Here is a 27,429-nt window from a genome sequence, read left to right on the forward strand (position 1 = left end):
CAGTTTGAAAATTCTCCAGTTCACATTAGCTACTCGCATTGATGAGTAATTAATTATATGCTGTGGGACTCTCTCCCGCGTTGTCCAATGGGATATAAATGTAATATTACGTTACATAAAATAAAAATAAAAAAACTAAGGGAGTTCACGGATTACTGTTCGCTACAAGTGAAATAACGTTTATGTCCTTGAGGAGAAGAAAAAAAAACTAGTTTATCTTTGGTTTTGATTTAGAGGTATTGTGATATTTTTACGAGGTGCATTAATTATTAATTGTTTGTCTGAAAGTATTTTTATTATTTTAATATTTTAATGAATAATAAAATAATAATAATACTTTTAGAAGTAAAAAAAATTAATAGTTTTGAGTAGGACTGTAGGAGTATATAGGTATTTTTTTATTTTTAATACTTAGTAGAATTACACATATACCCTTAGATCTAAAAACTTTAATTCATTATGATCAAGAGTATTAGGATCATATAATATGGACCGAGAGTTTAGCGGGATATCTCGTGTTGACTTAGCCTTAATTAGCATTGTTATACATTTATCATAACTGATTTTTATGTTATTTTTTATCCTCATTTTAATACTTAAACATCATTTTTTGTATAAATCATTCTTATCTTTTTTTTATCTAATCAGATAATTATCTCAATTTAAAATTACATTATAAATTATAACAAGATTGTTTATTGTTGTTTCTTTTACTCTTCCCTGTAATTCACGTATAAAATGGATTGTTATTGTGCATCTTATACGTCTAAATCATTTTTTTTATCAAATCAAATAATCATTTTAATTTAAAATTATATGATAAATTATAACAAGATTGCTTATTGTTGTTTCTTTAACTCTTGCCTGTGATTCACACGCGTATTATGGATTGCTAATTATAACAAAATTTCCTTGTGATTCATGCACATTGTGGATTGCTAATTATAACAAAATTGTCTTGTGATCCACTCATATCATACATTGTTATAGTACATCTAATATACATCTAAATCATCTTATTCTTTTTATCAAATAAAATAATCATCTCAATCTAAGCTTACACTATAAACTATAACAATATTTCTTATTGTGATTTTTTATTTTGGAGTGTTATAGTATGTTTAATCCATATGAATCGTTTTTTTTTATTTGTTAAAGAATCATCTCAACCTAAATGGTTAAAATGTTAAATGAGATTTTAAGATATAATTTAAACTATTCTATAATATGTCTCTCCAAATGAAAGTTTTTTGGATTTGAAACGTGCACAAACTCATCATTATCTTGTGGTGAAATCTCTTTAGGCTTTAAAACTTTCATAGACACACAATTATATTGTGCTTAATTTTATTAATTTAATTAGTTAGAATAAGAATGGTGAGATTCGAACTCATGACTATTTGATCATCAAGGCACTAATACCATATCAAAAAAGCATCTCAGCTCATAAGCTTAAGTTGTTAGGTTCAAGATGTGATTTATATTACTCTAATATTTTTGTTTATCCTTTTGTAATTGTTGTTCATTTTGGTCCTCTGTTTTGTTTTATTTCTCCATTTTCATGTTATATTTGAATGGTTTAAAACCTAATAAACCCATTTGGTTTATGTAGTACATCATGTTTTCCATGTTGAAAGAAGTCTTGTCGTTACATTATGCTCAATTTTGCTAAATAGTATTTCAATTTGTGGATTAAGACAAATAAAACAACATAGATCAAATTTAACACAAAAAAGATGCATCTTTTTTTTTATTGTTTATAAGGTTCAGAAAGTATATTATGGTTTCTAAAGTTTTTTTTATTTTTTTTATTTCTAATCCATATGTTTTGAGTGTTTTATGTTTTAGTTTTTAACTTTATTTATTTTACACTCCAGTCCCTAAAAATTGAGATGAGAGAGAAAGCCTTGGCAAAATTAAAGAGGGGAAGAGAAAGTGGTCGGTCAACCATATTTTTTTGCACCAAAAAGACTGATCTTATTGTCACTAGGGTATTTTTAAGCTTCCATTTTACTGGAAAAGTATATTAGGGTTTAAAATGATTTTTTTTATTCGGTTTAATTTTGTGTTTTTTTTAACTGATTTATAGTTGTTTTGGGGTTCGCAATTGATTTAGTGAGCTTTTCTAAATAGATTTTTTTAGTCCAAAAACCCTAAGCTAACTTTTCAGCCACCTCTATGGTGACTGAAAATAGATCCAATAAATGATGTGTCATAGTTTTTTAAAGAAATAAAATAGTAGAAACCGATGCATCAATCTCCTAGCTCCACAAAGCATCTAAAAAGAAATACCAAGGGATCCATTAGCAATTGACTAGCATTTTCTAAGCTCAGAACCACAAATATGACCACCACACATGATGAGGTATTGTTCGCTATTAAAGAAAAAGAATTTATACGATACCCACCGTTTATAAAAACAATACAAACACAAGAAACCCTAATAAATGTTGTTTCTTTCATCACGACCACCATCATAAGACTATATAATGTCATGTTCTAGAAAAGGAGATTGAAGTATTGATATCCATGTGTTAACTTCAACAATTTATAAAGAAAGAAATGTAACCCAAATAAATAGGGAAAGATTCTGCAATGTCTCTAATAAAATCTTCACAGCAAGATTTTCATGTCTCAGATAAAAATCTTCACGTCTCTATACAACATCTTCTTATATAATACTTTAACAATTTTTTTCTGATCACAAAGAATTTTCTATTTTTCTAAATAACAATGATCCATACTCCAATCTTTCATCTCTCTTACAAGTAAACTCTCATCTCTTTTGTAAACTAGTTAAGAAAAGACGTGAAAAGGTGATGTGACATGTATGTTTTTTCTTTCTCATCTACTTTTACTAATTAAGTCTTCAAACATAAATGTTTAAAAGACTGAGAGCAAATAATGGTGCATAAAATTTTAAAAACAAAATCGTTTTGACCTCACCCATACCAACTCACCCTTACCACAGGTTGTCCAAAATTCCTGCCCTACTCACATACATCAATATTTTTTGAGTTTTGATAAGTCAAAGCAATGTTATAAACCATCCATTAGCACATGTAATTTTTATGGTGTGCCTTAAAACCATCCTCTAGTGTTTGTGGCACACACCAAAATTTTTAGGCAGAGAAAAAACATGAACTTCTCCACTAATAACACAATAAGCACAACAAACAAGGACTTAACTTTTCAAGTATTCTTCATCATCATATCATTATCCATGAGGTAAGCTGATATGATCAAGATCTATAAATACCTTAGTTTACCGGATAAAACATAAAAGTAATGTAAGTTTTTTCAAGAGCTTCACGTCAATTAATTCAACAAACACACAATTCTTATATTTTTTATTTTATTTATTTTTTTGTATAATGTTTCCTCCTGCTATGTTTACTAACTTAAATATAAGAGGATTTTGTGTTTCAACAAAGACCTTGTTTTGTAAAAAGCATCGAACTTAAAGATAAAAGTCCACAATCAAACTCAATCATCTTAGTCCAAAACGTAGCTATGGAAAGCTTAATCCATTCCTGAAGTTTTCACCACTCCATCGCAAATTATAAGGAGATTGAAGCTAATTAATAGATGAAATGGCACTTGACACATAACATGCTCGGTTGAAATGGTGATGATTTTCCATTATAGATTAGATTTTCATGTCATAAATTAATATTTTTACAGTAGAGAATTTTATTTATCAAATCATACAGGCTATTTGTTTGTGATATATTTCCACAATGAATAAAAAATAAGATATTTTTCATATATTGTTTTAACCCTTGAGTAATGAAGATCTATCATGCATATTAGTTTTAATATATTTTTCAATGACTGGGAAGAGAATGTATCTATGCATGTAGCTCAAAGAATACGAACTTAGGAAGAACAGGCTTATTCTCGTTAAAAATAAATATTAGTTAGAGACTTACTAGGTAGTTCAGCTGTGCTCTGTTGTGGGACAGAGCAATTTTGTTTTTTCAATGATAAAAAAGAATGTGCAGGCACTGTCAGTGTTTACAAAAATTTAAAAAAAAAAATTGAGTTTGTGTAAGGAAAACTTAATGCATACGATTTACCAAAATAAAGTGAGAATCTAATGCGAAAAATATATAATTTTTTACATGCAATATTCTTTATCTAATTAGGACTCAAAATAATCATAATAAATTAAAAAATAGTGAAAGATTTGGAATAATAATTGGAACACTTGATCTCGATATCGTGCTCATAGTTATTATATTTGTTTTCCCTTGCGTTTTGTCATTTTAAGCCCTGTTTTATTAGTTTTTAAAGAGGGCAGCATGCTCCTTTTGTCATTTGGTCTGCGATGCTTTGCCACCTTCTCTTTTTGGTCAGGGTGAGTTGAGATTCTTGGGTTTCATTCACTTTCTTTGATGGACTAAAGCTTCTCTTTTTTGGTCTTTTCCATTTTCTGTTTTTGATTGCTGATCCTTGGACATTTTTCCACCTTCTGGTTCGATTTTGCAGCCGTCTCTTCCTCTGTTGTTTCAGTTGATGCTAGCTTTCGTTTTCTTTATCATTATGTTAGCTGTGTCCTTTTCATTTTGTCTTAATGGTTTTTCAGGCTTGGCTTTCATCTATTGTGTCTGGGTTGACAGGGTTCCATTTGTTTTTTTTCGCCTAACTGATTCTACCGTGGATGACCTGCTCTGCCTGGTGTTCTTTCCTTTCTTATTGCTTCATTTTATTTTATTTGGCCATCGTTTCATGCTGTGCTATACTTTTCTTATTCTTTCCTATGCTGTTGCACCAGTTGTTTTTTATCTTCATGTTTTTTCCTCCTGTTTTGCTGAGCATGATGTGTGTTGTCTGTTAAGATGTTTGATGATTGGCATCTTTTTTAGCTGGTGCTTTTGTTGCGAAGGCTGGTTCTCCTCCTGCCTTATGGTATGTGGCTTTGCCACAATTGATGTAATTGATCAGTTTCCCAGTAGCAGCCCCCTTCTAGGTTATGGCTGTGTAATGCCAGCATGTTTCGTGGCCTTAGGCAATGTGCAGCCATTTTTTAGATAAGATTTTTGATTTAGCTGGGAGTGTTAATATGCTGGCCATACGTTCGCCAGCAATGGATAACAACCGTGATTGTAATGTCTAGCGTGCCAGGAGAGTGGCCTCTGTTAGCCATCCAGATTAGGGCCTGTGCGTGTGAAGCTTGAAATCTCCCTGCAGATTTATTTTCTGGTTTTTGTGAATTTGGCTGGGAGTGTTGATATGCTGGCCATACGTTGGCCAGCAATGAAACGCAGACATGATCTTAATATCTTGCATGCCAGGAGGGTTGCTTCTGCTAGCCATCCAGAGTAGAACCAGAATGCGTGGAGCTTGGAATCTCCCTGCAGATTTTTTTGCTGGGTTTTGTTTTGGTCTGTGCGGTGCTTATGTTGTTTTCGGTGCTTAGCTTAGCTGGGAACCTTTGTTGCTGCTGAGCTCCTCTTTTCTTCCAATCTTTTGATTCTTTGAGTCTCAGTGTCAATTGGCAGGGGGGCTCTCAGCTAAGCTTGATTCTGTTGTATATGTTAATCTAGACTGCAAGTGGAGAAATTATTTTGTTGCTTTATAAACAGCAGCTGTTTCAGTTCTTTTCCTTCGCTTTTGAATGTGAATTCATCTTTGTTCGGTGTGTTTGACAGGGGCCCTCTGATTGTCTTTGCTTGACCACCTTTGAAGGGCACGTTTATTCTTTCTTTTCATGCTCTTTCAGTCTTTTTGCTTGGTTGCATTTTCCTCTTTCAGATTTCTGTTGTTCCCTTCATTTACATGCTTCCAACCTTGCTTGGCAGTAGGGGTTCCTGCCGTCAAGCTGCTGCGAAAACTTTCGGTTGTTATAGAAGCATCCTTCTGTGCTCTCACGGCCTCCCCTGCTCCTGCCGCCCCTGCTGTTGCTTTCAAGGTTTGTTTCTTGCCTCATTTCGAGTTGTTTCGTGTTATCTTCTTTGCTTTCTTATTTCATGCTTGACATTTTTTCACCTGCCAGCCACCTACAATATTTTGTTCATTCACCAGCACTTGTTTTTATTACATGCAGGAAATCTGTGTAACATTTCATTCCTTTCTGCCTCTCAAAAGGCTTCTTGAGATTAATTCGATAACGTGCTTTTACTGTTTTAATTTATGGTGTTTCCATGGCTGTTATAAAATGCACCTTCTCACTCTTGCCTGAATTGTTTACTGTTAATCATAACTTACTTAACCATCATGTAAACAGGTTATTGATGTGTTAAGCTACTCTAATTCAACCATGCTCTTTTTGGTTGATGGGGTTATGACAATTAGAAGGTACTTGAACTAGGTCACTGATACTGATGGATTACAGGTTCCCAGGCAGCCAGTTTCTCTCATCAAGGACCCCGATATCAAGTTGAGGCGAGAGCAACAGTAATATTTTTTGACATTGCAGCATTCGAAGCAGATGGTGCTTTGAGGAGAAGGTCATCCTCGTTAGCATCAGTTGATCACCCCAATAGACCTTTAACTAGAGAGCACGGTGGTCTTATGAGGTGGCCTGAAAATTTCTACAGACCAAGGGAACAACGTAAGCCAAACTGTGAAGGGACATGCCGACCAGCAAATAGCTTGTCTGCAAGAGCAATGCAGCAGAGTATCTTCGGCAGCATGGCATGTTCAATTAACATCTATTTGCAAAGATATGTTCCGAAGCACCTTTTGGGATCATTGCTGGTCAAAAAATGGATGTCTGGAATTTTTATATTGATGCATGCAGGCTCGCTGGCTTTATTGTTTAATAAATTAATCATTCAGGCAACCATTTGATGGAGCTCATTGTGCCTCCATGCTATGAAATTATGTAGGAGGGAGCTCGAAATTATGGCTTGTTTCATACCCACAGCTTTTCCAGTAGCCGAGCAAGTTCGTCTTTATGTTTCAAAAATATTTTTGAAAAAATTAAAACAAAATTAGGGTTTTTTTTTATTTCAATCCCACATGTCACCTTTATTTTTTCAAGAAAAAAAGGTTGATATATAATAGTTTTCTTGAAAATGCAGGTGCTACAATGGCCTCTTCAACAACCACATATGACAATGTTTACTGCAAGTTGCTACTCCAGGGAAAAAGTATTTTCTCTTCAGATCAAGCTCTACTGATCTCAACAAGAGAAACTAAGGCATTGGTTTCTAAATTTGCTGGCTCCCAAGAGATGTTTGAAAAGGCTTTTGTTGGCGAGACTACTATCCATCAAAATATTGTTTTGTAATTCTTATTCCATTTTGTTTGTGATTTCATTCTGTTTAAGGGATCAAAGTTAATCTGAAGCTATTGTTTGCGAGCTTGCCTGTCTGTTCGATCGATATTCCAGTGAAAGGAATTCCTTTTTCTGTGTTTTTCCTTTTCTCTGTTCATGCATCCTGCAAAGATTTTTCTTTTTCATGTCCATCACTTCACTTCACTAATATAATCATGCTAGTAACTTAATTGATCAGATTTTAGATTCGTTTTTTAATGGTCACATGATTTCTAGTCCCTTCAAGACCACTGAAAACTTACATAATCATTAACTTCAGGACCCGTAAGATTAATCAAGATACATGCAAACGGTCCGAATACTCATATTAATAAAAAATAATAAAAAAATGCTTACAAAACCAATAACATCTTATTTGATTATTACATATCTTGACCTACTCAATTTTTTTTTATTTTTTCAGTTTCCCAATAATTTTTTTTTTAGTTTATTTACATTAAATTCATCAATCTATCTCTTGATTTGAAATGTTGTCCCCCCTTAGGACAATGGAGACGACCTAACGTTTCACCTAACAAACGAAGTCTTTGGCACGAAGTTGGAAGGTAACGTCAGTGCACGCACAGCATGGGCAAGCCCTCTGTGACTGAAAAGGAGTAAAAAAATTAATCATGGTACGTTTAACAGAATTCCAAGAGTTTGAACTGGAATTCCTCCTGTCAAGCATGGTCTGTTTTTGTTTTTTTTTTTTTTTTAAATATGAACACAGAGTCAGTAATTAGGATTAGAATGCTCTCGGAACATGATTCAGGCTGCTAAATTTAATTAAAATCTCAAGACACGGTTTCTTATATTTAAATTTATTGTTAATTAGGAAATTGAGGTGTTGCTTAAGAGGGTGCATTACTGTTTAATAAATCTCAAATCAATGAAAAGCAAAATCTTTAGGAACTCTGCAGTCTGCATGAATAATTTGACTTTGACTGACACCAAGAAATAAATATCTTGAAGCTGTAAGCCCGTTTGTTTCTTTATTGAAAAGTAATTTTGTTTAGGGAGGGAAATTCCGGAAAAGTGAATTATTTTTTGATATTTGATAGTGTAATAGAAAATAAGTTGGAAAACAGTTTCCAGTGTTTGGTTATGTCATGAAAAATGAGCTGGAAAATAACTTATTAATATTTTATTTTTCTCAAGTTTATTAAAATAATAAGGAACAAATCTTACAAATTAAATAGTTGAATGAGAATGAAATTGAAAAAAAATATAATTTCATAAATTATCTTAAATAAAATAAATAATAATTAAAATAATAGAGATCAAATCTAAAAAATTAAAAAAAATGAAAGATGAAGAAATTAAAATAATAATAATCAACATTTCATAAATTATTTCAAATAAAATAAGTAACAATCAAAAGAATGAGGACCAAATTTGATAGATAAAAAATTTCAATAAAAAAATGATAAGGAAAAAGCAAATAGCAATTATAAAAATAAGGACCAAAGTTAATATAAAAATTAAATTTTAAGAGATGAAATTGAAAAATAAATATTCAAAACAAAATATATACAACAATTAAAAGTTTAAGGATCAAATTTGATATAATCAGCATATAATAACATTTCTAAATTTTTCACAACTTCCAGAAAATGTTTTCCGCCCAAATTTTCCAGAAAAACATTTTTCTGAAAACCAAGCCAAATTTTCTTTTGACTGGAAAGTGTTTTCCGTTGACCAACTTTCCTAACGGCAAACAAATACATGAAAGTTTGGAAAGTGATTTCCCGGAAAACAAACACAGCAAAAAAAAAAAAACATTTTCCTGAAAACCAAGCTAAATTTTTCTTTGACTGAAAAGTGTTTTTCATTGACCAAAAAGTATTTTCCGTTGATCAACTTTTTTAATGATAAACAAATACAAAAAAATTTAAAAAATATTTTTCTAGAAACTATTTTTCAGAAAACAAGCATCTTTTAAGACCATATTATAGTACGACAATGAGGATATGGACATTTGGCGCAACCACCGCAATAACATGAAGACATCATCATGGGACTCCTTTGAGGTCTCTGTAAGGGTCCATGGGAATATGCTTGCTACAGGCAGAATTATTCCTTTCACCATGGCCCGGAAATACCAGAAACACATGCATGGCTCGGAAAGGTCAGTAAAAGTTCTGACAGATATTTGGAGTCGAGAGATCTTCATCACAATTCAGTGTCAAAAATAGTCCCAAAAAAGTAGACATTAGAGGCGTGTCAAGATCGAAGAACAGGCCTCTCCCTTTTTCTGTCCTTCATCTTGGACTTTTGCCTCTAATTTTGCGTACAATGATGACAAATTGTCTCCCTACCATGGCTTCAATACAGTATTATTGGTTCATGATTGCAAGCGTTCTCAATTCTCTGATATTATTGGTTAATTTTTATGTTTTAAAAATATTTTTAAAAAATTAATATTTATTTATGTTTTTATATTATTTTAATGTGTTGATATTAAAAATAATTTTTAAAAAATAAAAAAAATATTATTTTAATATATTTCCAAATAAAAAACATTTTAAAAAACAACTACTATCAAACTCACAAACACCATCATAATACTAAACTCCAAATTCTTTTAAATCAAATATAACATCAATTTCTTTCATTTCCCACACTATCCATGAAAACAAACAAACAAAGAGTCCATTTCTTTCATTTATGATATGATAATGATATGGTAAGGATGATCACAACTATATAATAGTGGTAAAGCTAATTATTATATATTCATGAAGGTTATAGAAATAATTAATGATGGTAACATTAATGGAACTAACGATGATAATGAAAACAATATTAGAATAGATGGCAGTGGTTAATTACAAAAGATTTTATTAGACTAGGTGTGGTCAGGTCAATGGTCACCCTCTTTGAACGTCGACCAATTTGTCACAGCTGTATGTGTGACCAACCGAATATTTTATTTTTATAATTTTTTTATGTGTGTTTTTTTTTCTCAAATTTTTATTTTTTTGGGCAGTGAAGATTTTAATTGTAGAACGCATAATTTTTTAAGTGTTCGTCATGTTTGTTTTTGCGTTTCAAAAGTATTTTTAAAAAAATTTAAATTTTTTTTATTTTTTTATTTGCTTCAAATTAATATATATTTTTTGTGTTTTTAGATCATTTTGATGCGCTGATTTCAAAAATAATTTTTTTAATATATATATATATATATATATATATATAGTTTTAATACATTTTTAAATGAGAAATATTTTAAAAAATATCCGCAATCATATTCCAAGTCAGGCTCACCATGCACATACTTTTTATAGACATGCATTGTTTTTTTATAATCAATATCTATATTTATGGTGCACCTACCCATATGAACACTAATAAAAATAAATGTGACATGGCCTTCTCTCAAGTTGACTCCTAGATTGAATTTTAAAATTATATTTTCCTAACATTAATTAATTAATTAATTAATCATAAGTATATTTTTTATATAAAAAGTCTTTTTTAGTATAAAGGAATCTTATGTAAAATTTTCTTACAAACAAAAGGGCTTTCTATTAAAACTCTAAACTGTTGAATAATATTACAGTGCTTCATTGTTTATTTCAACATTGAATCGATCATCTCAATTGTGTTTTCTAGTTTTCAATCTTTTTTTTCCTTTTTTTTTTTTTATCTTTTTTAAAAAATCCTACCTTCCAATTTTTTTTCTTCCAGTTTCTTCCTTTAATATTTTATTAATTTTGATTTGATCGTCATAATTTATTTTAGTTTTTTTTATGAGATTATTGTAATTTTAAACAAATATCTCGGTATTTGGTTAATACTTAATTTTTGCAAGTATCTATTTTTGTTATCATATCATTAAATAAAAAATAATCTTAACAATTAATTTTTTTAAATTCAATAGAGTTTATTATTCGGGTCACAAGTTTTAAAAATTAAGTTGTAAAATTCAGGTTAATCTAATATGTCATCGTCTCAATATTTTAAAAAAATAAGGTCATCTTAAAGTTCTTTTAAAGTCAAACCATGCTTTTATTTGCCATTCATATTATCTTTGAACCTATCAAATCAATTGAATAATATAAAATCAACTCATGTATAGGTAAATTCTAAACTTGGACTAGGCAAATAGTCGGATTGAGATGTTTCAAAGTTAACATGTTGAGTTCGGTTTAATAACAATGCCAAGTTGTTATTTTTTTTAAAAAAAATAAATTCCATCTCCTTTTTTTTTTTCAATTGAATATTTTTTGGATTTTTTAATCAACTTCATCATTCAATATTTGGTTGATTTTAAATTGATATTCATAAATTATTTTGATTTGTTTTATGTGAGATTATCACAGTCTTAAATAAACGTCTCAATATTTGATTGATGCTCAATTATTCAAGCTTCTATTTTTGTGATCATATCATTAAGTAAAAAACAGTTTAAATAAAAAAAGTTGTTAAATCCAGTGAATTCCAAGATCTTATAACAAGTTTGTTGGGTTATGCTGTAGGACCCGAGTCGATCTAAATATATCATTGTCTCAATATAAAAGAAAAATACCATTTTGAATTTTTTTAAAGTCAAATTTTTTTTTTACTAATCATTCAAATTATCTTTAGATTTATCAAGTCAACTGGGTCATATTAGAATAACCCTTAAAAATTTAAAAAATGAGGTAAGAATAATTTAAAATTGATACATTAAATCGCGTTTAATAACAATCCAAAATAATTTAATAATTTATTAAGCCTGAGCATTTTTTTTTAGGTTAGAAAACTAATTCACTCTAAACTAAAAATTTAGTTTCTTTTAAATAAACATTTTGTTAACAGAACATCACATTTTTCTTAGAGGCCTGTCCCGGCTTGACTAATCAAGCTGATGTCTTGGACAGACATGGCCTGGGGTCATGTATTATGTTTTGGAGTCCATTAAAATAATAATAAAAAATTAAAAAATTATCATATTATTATTTTTTCTTAAATTAGGTGTTTTTTTCATATATTTAGAAAGTGTTTTTTTTTCTTAAATGATACTTTGTAACATCACCGTATATGCCTTGATTTAAATTATATAAGCTTATATTAATTAATATTTGGAAATATGGTAATGATTTTTTCATAGTATTTTTATTTGAAAATTTATTAAATTAATATATTTTTTATTTTTTAAAACTAATTTCTAACAACAAAAAATCAAAACTATCCGAAAATATAAAAAAATTAATTTTAAATTTTTTTAAATTTTTCATAAAATGCTATTTATAACACAATTACAAACGAAGCTTTAAATAAAGTAATAATTCTAGTTGTTTTATAGGTTATATATACATGGGTGATTTTCCAGGAAAGAGATGAAATGTAGGAGAAAGATTGAAGAAAACAATTAAAACATATAAAAAATTAATTAACAAATTAAATATATATATATATAAAAGTTTGGAAGATGATTTACATTAAACTATTTTTTATGAAGCAAACAGGTCTCGGTATTAGTTAACTAAAATTAATTTAAACATATTTTATTTTTGAAAAAAATCATTCAAAGTATAAATAATTTAATAACCGATGATTCATTTAAAATCCAATAAAAAAATTGATCTCAACATATAAATTTCTTTCTAAACTATATCTTGTTAAAATAAAAAAAAAGTTTTTATTAAAAAGCAACTCCAGGAATAATAAAAGGTTTTAGCGTACAAGTGGGAGCAGGAACTTTCTCCCACTTTGAACGCCACCGCGTTCACGCGTGGAGCACCCATCGCCACTCTTGTTTATAAGTTGTGTATCCAATGGGAAATAATTTTATTTTTTATTTTTAACAAATGGGAAATAAATATGAATAGAGTAACCTAAAACCAAAAAAAAAAAAAAAAATATGAGTCAGCTTTCTCAAAGTCCACCACACAAATAATAATAATAATAATAACAACATAAATAATATAAAAGATAAGGTGGTGAGTGCTTGATAGACCCCATCTCTTAAAAAAAAAAAAAAACCCTACAAAATGACAAATTGACTTAAAAAAGAATTCAACAATGAAATGTTCTTTTCAAAACTTATAAAAAAATCAAAATATTAATGTACTTCTTTTGCCACTGATTGAGTTGTGATTTAACAACTTTTTATTAAAAATATTTTTTTAGTATTTTTGAATCATTTTAAAGTATTAATATTAAAAATAAATTTTAAAAATAAAAAAAAATATTATTTTAATATACTTCTAAAAAAAATTTAAAAAAATAATCTTAACCAATCTAACAAAACAAGCTGCATGCTCTAAATAAAAGATAGTGTGCTCATGGTTTTAGTGGATTAAATAGAGGGATTAAAATGATTGAAGTTACAAACTTCAGGGACCAAATAAATTCCTTTTTTCCCAATTTGTTTTTTATTTACTCGATCTTTTATAAAAAAGAAAAAGCAAAGCCACAGACAACACAAGCAACTAAGAGAAACCTCCTATGTTTCAACAAGCCAAGTTTTCAACTCAAGCAGTTTTTTTCTCAGAAGCCAAATCTTTCCATGGATACAGAAACTTCGCCGTAAGGACTCGCTCACAAACCAATCTTTTCCTACAAGAAATTGACTAGAAAACTAAGCTTATATTAATTATATCTCATATGGCTAATCATATTTTCTTGGTGACCATCCAATATTGGCAGGTTTGAGACTAGTGAGATGCTGGCCGATTTCTTGGCTTCCACACCATTGCTATCCGAGTCATGGAGGTTATGCAATCTCGCCACAGCAAACTCACCACAGAGTTTCGTAGTTGATCAGGTCGGAAGTATTGGGTATGTGGCCTTTTCCGGCACCCTATTTGTATCAGGCTCAGACCCCAGTTTCAAGAATTTGGTTCGTTTGCCAGTACATGATGTTGCTGGCAATGACCTTTTTGTTCCTTTACATGACCAAAATGAAGGGGAAGAGCCTGTCATGGTGCAAGGTGCCTTGCTGAGGATTTTCGAGAATATATACAGCGACCCAAGTTTTCAAAACCAGGTCAGTTTTCTTCCATGGTGATCTTCCTTGATATACGTGGTGTTGATTAATTATATGCTGTGTAGTTGGAAAGAAAATCAGAGAAAATATAACTGTTCTGTTTGTTTGTTAACGTGTATTGATTTGGAAATACATCAAAATCATTTCAATGTATTTTTTTAAAATATTTTGAAAATTAACTGTTATTGCTGTACTCTCGTACAACTAATCTCACAAGAAAATGGAAAAAAAGAAGGTAATAAAGACAGTAATTCTGGCTATCTAAGAACAGTATCTTTGGATGATCAGTAGCTGCTAAAAGGCCAAGCTGTTCTTTCCCATTAGGGCACAGAAAAGAGTTGGGATTTCACCCCCTCATCTTCTTACCCTTGTAGAGAAAACAAAAACTTTCTTCCATTCATAATTAATCCTGCATTTTCTTTGATTTTCCTCCCATAAAAGATGGAATCTTTTCATGGCAGAGAAGAAACTTTGAAAACCAATCTACTTCCTTAATTTCGCCATGATTTTCTTGCCTTCCCACTTCGCTTTATTTATTTTCCCCGCATCACCGACGGACCAGTGGGAAATCATTGATGGCACTACCATGTTCATCATTGCATCTTCGTTCAATGTTTCTGTACAGAAAGGAAGTCTCCAATTTAATAATTCTGTGTGGGTCATCCAGTCATTACACACTACTCCTCAAGGAATCACACGTTTGTTTCATCGCTTTATTTTAGGGTCACGATTTTACCCAATTGCTTTTTACATTTGGGTCGGGTCGGTTTGATGGTGGGGTTAAAATTATTTTTAAAAGTATTTAATTAATTAATACATAATAATTTTATATGGTTCTACTTAAATTTTTTTTTATTGAAATGTGAATTATAAAAAAACTATAATTTATAACATTTTTTTCAACATTGCAACTGTAAAAACTATAACCACTCTTGTATATCAAAAGCTTTCAAGGACCAAAACAAAGAGTTTTAATGTTTAGAGAGTAACTTATATTTTATCATATTCAGTATAGTAGGGGGACATATGTAAATTTCAATGACACCTTTAATTGATAATGAAGATTATTGCTTTCAATTATTAAATAAAACTATTTTTTAAAACATTAATTAAAGCTAAACCGTGTGGGTATTTCACTGTATCTCTATACATAGATTACTGTGCATTGTTATAGGAAAATTACCATTTTATCCTTAATCCTTAAGTGACTTAAATTTAAGCCTTTAATATAGAGGTATTTTTGTCCTTTCTCCTGGCTTAGTGATCATTAAAAGATTGTTTGGGAATGTACGCGTCTTTTTAATTTTTTAACACAATAAAAATACTCTTTTACCTCTCGAGTCAACAAAATTTAGAATTGTTGACCAAGAACTTTCTTGACTTTTCATAATATTCGTAACAATTAAAATATGTCTTTGCCCATGTAAAAAAAAGATGCGCTGAAGGACAAGGGAATTTAAGATTTTTTCAATTTCTATGTATAGTAAAATAATATTTTTAGCCTTAGAAAAAACAAAAAAGAAGCTTTTTTTGGGGGTATTTTGGTATTTTCATGAGTATTTTGTGTAATTAAGAGGACCATGAGGGTTGTTTTGGTATTTTCATGTTTTATTTCAGTCCTCATTCTTTTAATTTTTTATTTTGTTTTTATTCTTTTTATAGTTTCACTCCTCCTAAATCCATTTCTATTTTTTATTGGTGTTTCAGAATCCATCCTTTTTGTTTTGATTTTGATCATTTTTTCTTTTATTTGAGTTTTATTTGTTTACTATTTAGTCCTTCAATTCTAATTTGTATATATTATGTTTTTCAATTTGATCCTTCTACTTTTGATTTCTTACTTTTTTCTCTTGGTCTTTTTTTCAAAGTTCTTATAGTTTTTAATTTTACCCTTCAAATCAAATTTATAGTTTTTTTTCAATAGTAATAATATTTGTTTTTCAAATTTAATAATAATAATAATAATAATTGTAATAATTGTATAGTAATAGTTAATAGTAATTGTGATTGTGGTGATGATGATGATGATGATAATAATAATAATAATTTATAATTTTACCTTTCAAATAAAATTTATGTTTTTTTTTTCAATAGTAATATTTGTTTTTAAAATTTATTATTAATAATAATAGTAGTAGTATTAGTAGCAGCAACAGTAGCAGCAATAATATATTAATAGTAATTATGATTGTGATTATGATAACAATAATAATAATAATAATAATTATGGTTATAACAATAATAATAATGAGGATACTAATAAGATTATATTATAATAATAGTATAAACAACAACAACAACGATAATAATGATAATGATAGTAATCACGATAATTATACTAATAGCAATTATGATATTACTTATTGATAATATTAATAATGATGGTAGTTGTAATAATAATGACACTATTAGTAATGATAATAATAACAATGAAAATAGCAATTGTTATAATAATAATGATGATAATTCATCATTCTATGTTATATTTGTTGGGAATTGAGTTTCACTGTTTTTTTTATGGATGATATTTTTGATCTAATATCCCGGATTATTGGTTCAAAAAGTTTACATGGCTTGACGTTCTTTTATTTTTCGCTTTATTTTTTTTTAATTTTATCTTTCAAAATTGATTTTTGAAAATAAAAAAAGATCATCCAAATTTCCTTTAAACTTGTTAAATAAACCAATTTATATCGAGTTAGCTTTTAAAGATTTATCGTCTTGCTTTAATTTATACCATTGCAAAAAAATCTTTGCGTTCTTAATAATTTTTTTGTACATTTTTAAAAATATAATTCGGTCTACAGTGAAATATAGTTCGGTCTACAATGAAACGCGGACAAACAAACTAGTACATATATAAAAGTTAATCACGAAGGAATTTACTGTAATTTTTTTTTCCTTAACAAATTCAAGACATTCACTTTTGTTATACCGGTGGTGATATTGATTAATCGATGATGATTTCTATTGATACCACTTTAAAGAATATTATATATTTTTTTCAACAATCTATTGAAATAATTTCCTAAACATTATATTATAATTTCGTTAAACTTTACATTAAGATGATGTTGGTTGGAGACAATATAATTGACCAAGTACTATTCAAGTCAACCTATAGTAGTAGTAGTACTAATAGTAGTAGTAGTAATAATAATAATAGTGATAATTTATTATTCAATATTATATTTATTGAGAATTGAGTTTCGCTATTTTTTCATGGATGGTTTATTTTATTTAAAATACTGGATTACTGGTTCAAAAAGTTTACATGACTTAATGTTCTTTTTTATTTTTCACTTTAATTTTTTTTTAATTTTACTGTTTAACATTGATTTTTGAAAATATTAAAAGGTTATCCAAGTTTTCTTTAAACTTGTTAAATACATCAATTCATATCGAGTTACTTCTTAAAGATTTGTGGTTTTGCTTGAATTTATAATATTGTAAAAAATCTTTGTGTTTTTAATATTTTTTTTATTTTTAAAAATATAGTCCGGCCCTCATTTTCACGGGCAAACGAATTACGATATATATAAAAGTTAATCACGCATGAATTTACTGCAATTTTTTTTTCTTAACAAATTCAATCAAAATATTCACTTTTGTTATAATGGTGGTGATATTGATTAATGGATGATGATTTCTATTGATACCACTTTAAAGAATAATATAATTTTTTTTCAATAATCTAAGTTTTTAGATTGATATTATAATTTCTTTGATATTTAGATTAAGATGATTTTAGTGGGAGACAACATAGTTTACCAAGTACTATTCAGTTCAACCTGTAATGCAACTTTGGAGAAGCTTGAACTTCTAGAATTGTTAACTCTTGAGAAAGCTCACAAAAAGAAAAGAAAAAAAGAAGCAAGGATTTCTATTGGTTGAACAAATCCTTTTACTAATAATTTGTATAATATCATGTTGTTTATCTTCAAGAATAAACATGTGTATGCAGATGTCTACGCTAATGCAGACAAGTCAGTCAATTATCTTCACAGGCCATTCCATTGGTGGAACAGCTGCCTCTCTTGCTGCTCTTTGGCTCCTTTCTTACCTTCAATCCAATTCTCCAAACCTCTCAGTTCTGTGCATCACCTTTGGCTCTCCATTGCTAGGCAACGAGACCCTTTCTCGTGCCATTCTTCGCGAAAGATGGGGTGGCAAATTTTGCCATGTTGTATCAAAGTATGACTTGATGCCACGGATACTCTTTGCTCCACTAGATCCCATAGCTCCCCTCATAAAACCCCTATTACAGTTTTGGCACTTGTATATGACTTCTCCACATCTTGGATTGCTTGCTGTCCAACGAAATGATGAATACGAGGCTGAGATTTTCCAGTTTGTGTTAGTTCATTTGGGAAGGTTAGTAGAAGCTGGGGAAGAGGCAGTGACAGGAGTGTTTAGGCCATTTGGGAACTATTTTTTCTGTTCTGAAGACGGAGCAATTTGTGTGGACAACGTGGAATCTGTTATTAAAATGATGTATTTGTTGCTCGCAACGGGGTCGCCTAGCTATAGCATTGAGGATCATCTCAAGTATGGTGATTATGTAGAGAGAATTTCCTCACAATTTTTGGAGAGGAAAAGTTCCATGGAAGGAGAGCTTCCTGAATCAAGCTATGAAGCAGGAGTTGTGCTGGCATTGCAGTCATCGGGAATTGCCAGTCAGGTAATGCTTTCTATTAGAATTAGTGGTATTCTTTTGGCTTTGTTCTGCTATAATATATTTTAAGAGAAGTGGAAAAGCTTTCTTAAGTCATTCCTTCTTGAATCAATGCACAGGAACCAGTCGCAGGGCGAGCCAAAGATTGCCTAAAGGCAGCAAGGCGAATGGGTCGTACACCAAACCTAAACTGTGCCAATCTGGCAATTAAGTTGTCCAGAATCAATCCTTACAGGGCAGAAATAGAGTGGTATAAAGCGTTGTGCGACCGGTCTGATGATCAGATGGGTTACTATGACTCCTTTAAACGAAGGGGAGCCTCGAAAAGGGACTTTAAAGTCAACTTGAACCGGCACAAGCTAGCTCAGTTTTGGGACAACGTAATCGACTTGATGGAAAGCAATCAACTCCCTCATGATTTTCACAGACATGGAAAATGGGTCTATTCTTCACAGTCCTATAAGCTCCTTGTCGAGCCTCTGGATATTGCTGAGTATTATCGAACAGGCATGCATCACAGTAAGGGGCATTACATTAACCATGGAAGAGAGAGGAGGTACCAGATATTCGATAGGTGGTGGAAAAATGTTAGAGTTGAAGAGAATAAACGGAGCAAGTTTGCTAGTTTGACTCAGGACACATGTTTTTGGGCAAAAGTGGAGGAAGCTAGGGGGTTGTTAGATGATGTTGGGAATACTAGGGATCCTAGTCATTCGGCTTTTCTTTGGAAGAATATGGATGGTTTTGCAAACTATGCAAAAGCGTTGGTTGAAGCTAAGGAGGTGTCTATAGATGTGGTGGCAAAGAATTCGAGCTATTCTTTGTGGCTGAAAGATTATAATGAACTGAAATCGCAAAGGGAGCAATTCCGTCCCCAGTTTTCCGGTTTTATGAACAGGGAAATAGTTCCATAGATCCTATTCAAAGGCCATGATGCCAATTGCCATGCAGGATTTGTAATGAATATGTAAAACATCTTTGTAGTTTATGGTATATGAATCAATCCATACAATATCTGGATTCATGTCGTGTGCCTGTCCCTTTTGCGAAAAAATGCCTTGAAAATCTGCTGCCAGCAATTCTTCGGTGCTTGAATCGAACAAAAACAAGTGAAATTTAACTAAAAGAAAATGTAAACCCTTTTCCTTCAAAGAAAAAATAACCTAACAAATACATAAAAAGGAGACACTGAAACTATGGGATCCCAATATAAACATGCAAGGTTGAATTTGTGATGGCAGCTTAAACCTTCCCATTTGAAATATCAATATTTCTAACAGGTCCCTTGAACCATTTCCTTGCATCCAGCATCCACCAGAGCATTATCGAACTCAAACCAACACCTATAGCCACCGGCGCATAGTTGAAAGTATTCCAGGAAAGGGGGTAATAAGTTGGCAGAAGAAAGACTGAACAGGTATAACAAATCCACAGAAAGGCAATGATGCAAACTGGCCTCCTTGCTCTGCCTAGGTAAAACGGCCCAGCTTTGAAATTCTTCTCGTCCATTACAATTCTTGCAAAGATTGGAACTGCATAGCCTCCAACCCATCCAATTGTACATATGGAAGTTATGGCAGTGAAGACTACATTGACTTTCAAGATCGGGAGTCCAAGAAGAATGCAGATGGCTGCACATAGCCACACTGCATTTGAGGGAACCTTATGCTTTGGGTGGATTTTTCGCCAGATGGATGAAAAGGGAATTCCTTCATCTCTTGATAAAGCATACACCTGAAGGAAACAATGGCACACCCATTTGGTGTTAGATTTCAGATTCAGTCTTTTCAATTTGTTTGTCAATTTTCTAGCAGAAAGAGATGAAAATCATTGTCAAAATGCAGTTCTGTAAGATCACGTTCGAAGCTGTCAAATAGGTAGCACTGTGAAGTCTTGAATCTTGAATCTTGATAAAGCTACAAGCCTACAAGAACTCAACTACTTACCACTCTAGCTGCACTGGTGGTGATTGAGAGCCCACCGAAGAAAAATGACCCCCATATGATGAACAGTAAAACGATTGCTCCAGCAGAATTATGATATCTTCCTTGGAATGCATCATAGAGTATTTGAGCTGGCACAAATGCACCTGCAGTCTCATTGCTTGGATCGTATAGGTAGCCAAAATCCTGAAGAATAGTTGCAAGTAGAGTTTAGATTTTAGACTTCAGCTGAATCCCACCAACAAATTCCTTGAGGTGAGTGGATCTAAACTAAATAACTTCTGATGATGACAACAATATTACAACGTCAAAGTGGAAATACTGACTAACAAGGAAAGAAATTACAGGAATCAGAAGGGCAGTTGTACGACTAGCCAAACATACCTGAATACTGAAAGTAAGGGCTAGGATATAAGCCCAGCCAAATACCGTAATGATCCCAATGCTAGAAAGAATTGCAATAGGACCATTTTTATCTGCACCTTTAGTTTCCTCTGTAAGATGGGCTGCTGCATCATATCCATACAAGGAATACTGACTGACAAGGAAAGATAGAACGACTACGTAAGGTTTGCTTGATATTCCTGTCGAGTCAGGCGCGGTTTCAAAATGAGTGAATACATATGAAGCAGATTGTGTAGTAAGCGACACCAGAGGAAGCATTATAACTATAACCAACCCTCCAATAACCTACCATAAGAAATCAAAATCAATAGTTTTTATTTTGCACTAGAAAGAAAGAAAGGAAAAGAAAAAGAAAAGAAAAAGACTAAGAGTAATACGAAAAACATAAATTTTTACCTGCCACCATATTGAAATTACATCAATGAAGGCTATTACTTCCAATGCAAATGTGTTGAGCACTGCCCATATCAATGTGAGGCCTATGTACATGCATAAGAACAACCATTTAGGTGCAAAATATCCTCCATCTTTATTTGTTCCGGTGCACAATAAGATGATACTCTGCAAAGTTTGTGAACCTGCATATGCCTTCCAAACCAAGTAAAAGAATCAACATCTCAATCTCAGTTCTTAAAGGTGAGAGTCCACCGAACAGAAAACTACCTGTGTACCGATGCCTGCGACTAGCCCTATGGTCTCAAGCCAAGCACAACACCATGATGCAAACGGTCCCCATCTGGGACCTGCTAAATGAGCTGCCCAAAAATAGAGAGACCCGGTTGTCTGTTTAATTTGCATCCAAGAGAATGTTAGGTCTCTAAAACTTGCATCTAAAGTATGCATAGTTTAATCAGGCATGAAACTTTCAGAAATGCCTTCAATTTTATTCTGAGAAATTACTGCCAAAATATCCCAATCAAGGAGATCACTTTCCTCTCATAGTCATAAACATGTATATATTCTTAAAACTAACAAGCTTTTTATAGAAGAAGCATTAAATTCACAGATTTAGAATTTGATTAGGAAAAGACTTGCATAAACAACAACTGAAACATAGAATCATTAAGAATAGACTAGGAAGTTTAGAAGGAACAAACTGGAAAAGAGGAACAGATCTCAGCCATTGCAATGCCAACAAACCAGGTGAAGAAAGATACAACCACCCATCCCCAGACAAGACTTGCAGGACCTGCATATAGAAGGCTTGAACCATACAGGGGAGTAATCCCTGTGAAAAGGGTCATTGTTGAAAATGATATTGCAAGAGTTTTGAACAAAGTCTGCAACAAATAAAAGGAAAAACACAGTAAGTACATCTGCAAATGATAAAAGAAAATCTAATAAAACCCCATCAAAAGGGTAAGATTTTTAGCATCCCATCAACAAGAGAGAACAAAAACCTACCAAAACATGCACAAAAGAAGAACAAAATCTAAGGTTATTATACAAAGAGGAATCAAGGTTCAAGAATACCATTTCTCTTCTGAGCTCTTGCTTGTATCCCAGTTCATTGAGTCGCTTCTCCCCGGGATCCATTTCTTGGACTTGTGCTGCCTCTGGTCGTCTAAATCCCATTCCACCAAGATAGTATCTCCAATTTAGGTAAAGATGAAACTGAGCAAGTTATATGAAACTTTCTCCCACCAAGATAGTATCTCCAATTTAGGTAAAGATGAAACTGAGCAAGTTATATGAAACTTTCTCCCTTCATTGAAGGTTTCCAGAAAGGGTTGACTTATGCTTGCTTCTACCAAGATAGTTTCTTTTTGGCTTTAATTTAAGCATATCAGTCCATGTTTGCTGCTGCCATGTTTAAATTTTATTTATTGGCTCTCCCTCCAAGCAAATATAATATCAGCTGCATATCCTTATTCCCACGCAACCTAGTATCCAGTTTCACATTTCACATTCAACGATTCTTATATTATATGGGTGTCAAGACAAGTATAAGCATAGAGCGGTTCTTTTCTCTGATGAAATAAGGTTGGCAACATCTTGACAGATCCGATCCAGAGTGGACCATCTGCTCAATACATGGGGTGACGAACATGGCAGGCAGGGGATACCATTGAACATCACTAGTTTGCATTTCTTTCGAAAGTTTGACTTTCATGTCGTTCAGTTAACGAACTCAAAGCATTGATTGTTCAAACTCTGTAAATGGTAGGTATGGGGACCCATCAAATAATTCCTGAAAGCTGGGGTCCGAAGCTCTAATCCCACTTGAAGAAACATCTGCTTGGCAATATGAACAAATGGGAAACCAAATCGCTTTATCATGGGAGATGGACTCGCTTTGGATCATTTTTCTCCCATAGAATCAGTAAGCACAAGCACTTTTAAGGATTTGACTTGGTCCACAAACTTTTTTTTTTTTATGCTGCTGTTGGCTGTTGTACAGGACAAAATCTTGTTAAGGGTATCGATCAAGACAAATGAGCAAGCAAAGCCGCTTTTATATTATCATACTCCATGCCGGCTACCCCATCTCATCTGAGCCATAAAAGGTAAACTGAAAGTGGTTCGATCAAGACAAATGAGCAAGCAAAGCCGCTTATATATTATCATACTCCATGCCGGCTTCCCCATCTCATCTGAGCCATAAAAGGTAAACTGAAAGTGGTTCGATCAAGACAAATGAGCAAGCAAAGCCGCTTATATATTATCATACTCCATGCCGGCTTCCCCATCTCATCTGAGCCATAAAAGGTAAACTGAAAGTGGTTCGATCAAGACAAATGAGCAAGCAAAGCCGCTTATATATTATCATACTCCATGCCGGCTACCCCATCTCATCTGAGCCATGAAAGGTAAACTGAAAAGTGGCTATCATGGAAAGACAAATCATCTTGATATTTGAAACATTGACCAAATTAAAAATAGCAGTGGTTCCTATGTCCCTTTTAAGAGTGCTGAGCTTGTTACGTTTCTCCAACTGCAGATATTCAGAAGCACCCTTGGTGGGAATGGGATGCCAAGAGCAAGCCAAAACTCGGTCGTGGCTCAAAAGTCAAAACTAGTTTGTCATGAAACTAATAATACTATTAATAATATTAATAATTGTGATTATAATATTAATAATAGTAATGATTGTAATAATAGTAATATTAATAATTATAATGATGATAGTAATAATTATAATAACAATGATAATAATTATAATAATAAGCAAAATAATCTTGGAATAATATGTTTTGGTATATTGTTATTTTTCTCATCAATGCAACCCTCTCACGGAAATTTATATTCTTTTTTCTTATAATGGTTTTTCATTTAGTCTTTTAATTTCATTTTTTCATGTATTTTTTTTATTGGATCCTTATTTTTTGGATTTTTTCCCTTAATCATTTTATAAAAGTTTTGTTGGTTTTGATCTCACCTCTTAATCTGGTTTATGATGTATTATTTTTTTTTTATTTGAGTTATTTTTCTTTTCAATTAAACCCTTAAATTGAAAAAAATAGTTGCCCTACAATTTATTTTTATTTTCACTTTCATTCTTTTAATTATCATATTTTATTTTAGATCTTTTTGTGTAATTATTTTTTTTTTATTTATTAACCCGGTTTAATTTTTTTATCTTTATTTATTTAATTTAGTGCTCTTATTGTTTTTTTTCCAAGATATCATGATATTTCTTGAAAAATTACATTTCTTGAAAAAAGATTACCGACTAACATCATTGTCTAATCGTTAATTTGTTTTTTCCTAAACACACTTGCAACATCTAAACATCGTTTTTCACTAAAAAAAAAACCGTTTCCATCACTTTAATATCATTTTTTTTTTCCTGAAAAAATAAGGACCCGCACAGCGGGCCCATGCTTAAGTATTCTGCTAGGTAGGCTTTGAGCATGGCGGAGATGGAGTCCTCCCAATTTTCAGAGGTACGGCCAGTATCATGCTCAAGAAAAACAAACAATACAGATAAATCTTCTGTTTTGACATTGAAACTTCCAGGACCACGAGCATTGACATAAAGATCTTCAATCTCAATCTCATTCTAAGAAATTGCCCCCAGACTGAAAATGTATTACAGATTACAAAGACCAACAGGCATAAGCCTGGGGAATCTCAAGAATAAATAAAATATTAAACAAATTGAACAGCTATAATATTCTACTCTACTTTCCACTGCTCCAGGACAATTGACAGCATCCATAATGTTGCAAAGAATGTTTGGAATGGATATTATCAATGATCCTTAAAGAAGAAGATATCCTTTTGTTATAGAGAGAGAGGATTCATTTCTGTGAGGAGCTGCCATGTCGTTTAATCGGCAAGGTTTGGTTACTTCATTTTTTATATAAATCTTGCATGAGACAAATGCAGAAGTTACCTTAAGCTTTGAAGGTTCAAGAAAGAAGTGTGTGCTCTATCCAGCAACTGCCCCAGAAGAGTGGGCTATAGAGTCATGTCATTGTTGCTGCATCAAATGAATGAATCACTTCTTCCAAAATTGTTCTGGTATCAGTATCAAGAGGACTCTCTGGCTTGTCTGAATGGGCAATATTTAAGATGTAAAGCTTCTTAGAGGACACAAATGCAGCTGAGAAGATCCTCTTCATCCCTCCCCTTGTGCTGTCAACCTTGTACTCGAATTCATATACTTGCAGACCTCCATGGCCTGATCTCTCAGCCACTGAGATAACCTCGGCATCCTTTGTGCTTTCCTGTAGAACAAGAGAAATTATAGTCACCAAAGCTTTGAACTTCCTCGAATTCATTTAGTTGAAAAATTGTAGCAATAGATGAACATGCCTAAGCACAACAATAAAGAGACAACGGGTATTCTAATTGTTTCTCCACACATAACTACAACATTATTGCTTAAAAATCAATCTCTTCCCTGAAAATAGCAGCAGGACAAAAAAAAGAAGACATGATAAAATAGCAGAAGATAAAAGTTTCAGGTTACTGGACTATCGAATCTCAACAAAGAAGCTTGATTTCTAACCTTTTACATCAAAAAGTAGCGTTCTCTACTACTCATCCTCATTTATCCAATTTTCAATGACATTCTAACTTTATTTTAGCAGTTTTTACCAAAATCGACCAAATTCAACACAGATTCCAACCAAAAGCATCAAAATTCAGTACATTTACCAAAACCAGCATTGCATAGAGAAGATTTCCATCAAACATTACATTTAAAAGCAACACTCACTTTTTTCTTTTCAGCTTGTATAAGCTTGTCAGCCACAAATTGAGGACTCCCAAATTCATCAAGACTAGCGAGACGAACTGGGGTCACCACAACACCAATATTGTTACTCCCTTTATTCACTTCTTCAAACAGCACTGTTGCCCCAGCTTTATCCACCTAATTCACACAAAACTAACCCTATTCTTTCAAAACAATAAACTAAAAAAAGTTCTTATATTTAATAAGTTAAGTACTTATAGAGAGAGAAGGAAGTACCTTAACATATGAAGAGGGTGTAAGGAGTGTGAAACCCTCCTTGGAATCAGTGTATCTTGCAAGCTCCAATTCTTGAGCCAAGATGGAGTTGTTAGACAAGTTTGGTAAGGACCCATTTATGAGGAGAGCAAGAACCGAGAGGTTTAGCTTTCTTCTCTTGCTTGAACCAAGTGATAGTATTAGTGTTTCTTTCTGAGAGTCATTGATGCTCTCTGGGTTTTGTTTTTGGTTTGAAAAGGAAGCTTTTGGCAATGACGTTGAAGAGAAGGTTTTGGGAGAAAGAAGTTTGGGAGTGTGGTTTTGTTGGCAAGGACTGTGGCTTGTGAAAGAGAAGTTGACTTGCAGTGCCATTGGAAATGGAAATGATAAGGGACGTTTCTCATCCACACCATTATACGATGTCTACTTCCATCAATTACTAGTTAGACGCCCTTGCTTTGCTTCGGCTACTGCGTTATCGTGTGCGTGTTGAATTTTTTTTTTTAATATAATTAAAAAAATATTTAATATTTTTATTAAACTTGATTTAATAAATTAATTTTAAAACTTTTTGATTTGATTTTTTATCTAATTCGAGTTTAAAATTAAATTGACTCATTTAATTGCACAAATATAAAAATAAACCGACAAATAAAAAAAAATAAGAATAAAATTAATAATAATTAAAAAAAAAAAAGCCATACAAAGAAAACAGACAATTCAAAGGTGACATTTGCTTGTAACCTTTACAAAGATTTTCACATT

General features: G+C 31.8%; 3 protein-coding genes and 1 long non-coding RNA gene across 5 annotated transcripts; 2 read left to right on the forward strand and 2 right to left on the reverse strand.

Annotated features, from left to right (window-relative positions):
* Positions 1-4,291: 4,291 nt before the first annotated feature.
* Positions 4,292-7,364, forward strand: LOC7490179 (uncharacterized). Of its 2 annotated transcripts, XR_002982901.2 has the most exons (3): positions 4,292-5,914; positions 6,338-6,891; positions 7,029-7,364. It is a non-coding gene; the product is annotated as an uncharacterized LOC7490179 (long non-coding RNA). The 2 variants fall into 2 exon arrangements; XR_002982899.2 differs by having other exon boundaries at positions 6,338-7,364.
* A 6,288-nt stretch (positions 7,365-13,652) lies between these two features.
* On the forward strand, positions 13,653-19,944 carry LOC18100928 (lipase-like PAD4). Its single transcript, XM_006380333.3, has 4 exons — positions 13,653-13,780; positions 13,901-14,240; positions 18,205-18,921; positions 19,035-19,944. Exons 1-4 carry the CDS (start codon positions 13,761-13,763, stop codon positions 19,827-19,829), a joined length of 1,872 nt encoding a protein of 623 aa, XP_006380395.3. The 5' UTR covers positions 13,653-13,760; the 3' UTR covers positions 19,830-19,944.
* An 86-nt stretch (positions 19,945-20,030) lies between these two features.
* On the reverse strand, positions 20,031-22,880 carry LOC7466764 (amino-acid permease BAT1 homolog). Its single transcript, XM_024605330.2, has 7 exons — positions 22,737-22,880; positions 22,361-22,543; positions 21,927-22,046; positions 21,660-21,851; positions 21,243-21,548; positions 20,862-21,044; positions 20,031-20,649 (listed from the first exon to the last, which is right to left on the reverse strand). The coding sequence occupies exons 1-7, from the start codon at positions 22,836-22,838 to the stop codon at positions 20,158-20,160; spliced, it is 1,578 nt and encodes a 525-aa protein (XP_024461098.1). The 5' UTR covers positions 22,839-22,880; the 3' UTR covers positions 20,031-20,157.
* Positions 22,881-25,234: 2,354 nt separating this feature from the next.
* Positions 25,235-27,107, reverse strand: LOC7490178 (psbP domain-containing protein 2, chloroplastic). Its single transcript, XM_002309901.4, has 3 exons — positions 26,686-27,107; positions 26,431-26,586; positions 25,235-25,936 (listed from the first exon to the last, which is right to left on the reverse strand). Exons 1-3 carry the CDS (start codon positions 27,034-27,036, stop codon positions 25,676-25,678), a joined length of 768 nt encoding a protein of 255 aa, XP_002309937.3. The 5' UTR covers positions 27,037-27,107; the 3' UTR covers positions 25,235-25,675.
* Between the last annotated feature and the right edge of the window lie 322 nt (positions 27,108-27,429).

Source organism: Populus trichocarpa, chromosome 7 (assembly GCF_000002775.5).
Source record: "Populus trichocarpa isolate Nisqually-1 chromosome 7, P.trichocarpa_v4.1, whole genome shotgun sequence".
NCBI classification, from domain to species: domain Eukaryota; kingdom Viridiplantae; phylum Streptophyta; class Magnoliopsida; order Malpighiales; family Salicaceae; genus Populus; species Populus trichocarpa.

What these genes read in the sequence shown, in the direction of transcription:
- LOC18100928 (XM_006380333.3), top strand. Translation starts at nt 13,761, where the DNA reads ATGGATACAGAAACTTCGCC. An exon ending in ATGGATACAGAAACTTCGCC is followed by an intron (nt 13,781 to 13,900) that starts GTAAGGACTCGC and finishes CAATATTGGCAG; the next exon opens with GTTTGAGACTAGTGAGATGC. An exon ending in ACCCAAGTTTTCAAAACCAG is followed by an intron (nt 14,241 to 18,204) that starts GTCAGTTTTCTT and finishes ATGTGTATGCAG; the next exon opens with ATGTCTACGCTAATGCAGAC.
- LOC7466764 (XM_024605330.2), bottom strand. Translation starts at nt 22,838, where the DNA reads ATGGGATTTAGACGACCAGAGGCAGCACAAGTCCAAGAAATGGATCCC. An exon ending in AGATCTGTTCCTCTTTTCCA is followed by an intron (nt 22,047 to 22,360) that starts GTTTGTTCCTTC and finishes CAAATTAAACAG; the next exon opens with ACAACCGGGTCTCTCTATTT. An exon ending in CCCTTACTTTCAGTATTCAG is followed by an intron (nt 21,045 to 21,242) that starts GTATGTTTGGCT and finishes ACTATTCTTCAG; the next exon opens with GATTTTGGCTACCTATACGA.
- LOC7490178 (XM_002309901.4), bottom strand. Translation starts at nt 27,036, where the DNA reads ATGGCACTGCAAGTCAACTTCTCTTTCACAAGCCACAGTCCTTGCCAA. An exon ending in CACCCTCTTCATATGTTAAG is followed by an intron (nt 26,587 to 26,685) that starts GTACTTCCTTCT and finishes TGTGTGAATTAG; the next exon opens with GTGGATAAAGCTGGGGCAAC. An exon ending in TACAAGCTGAAAAGAAAAAA is followed by an intron (nt 25,937 to 26,430) that starts GTGAGTGTTGCT and finishes CTTGTTCTACAG; the next exon opens with GAAAGCACAAAGGATGCCGA.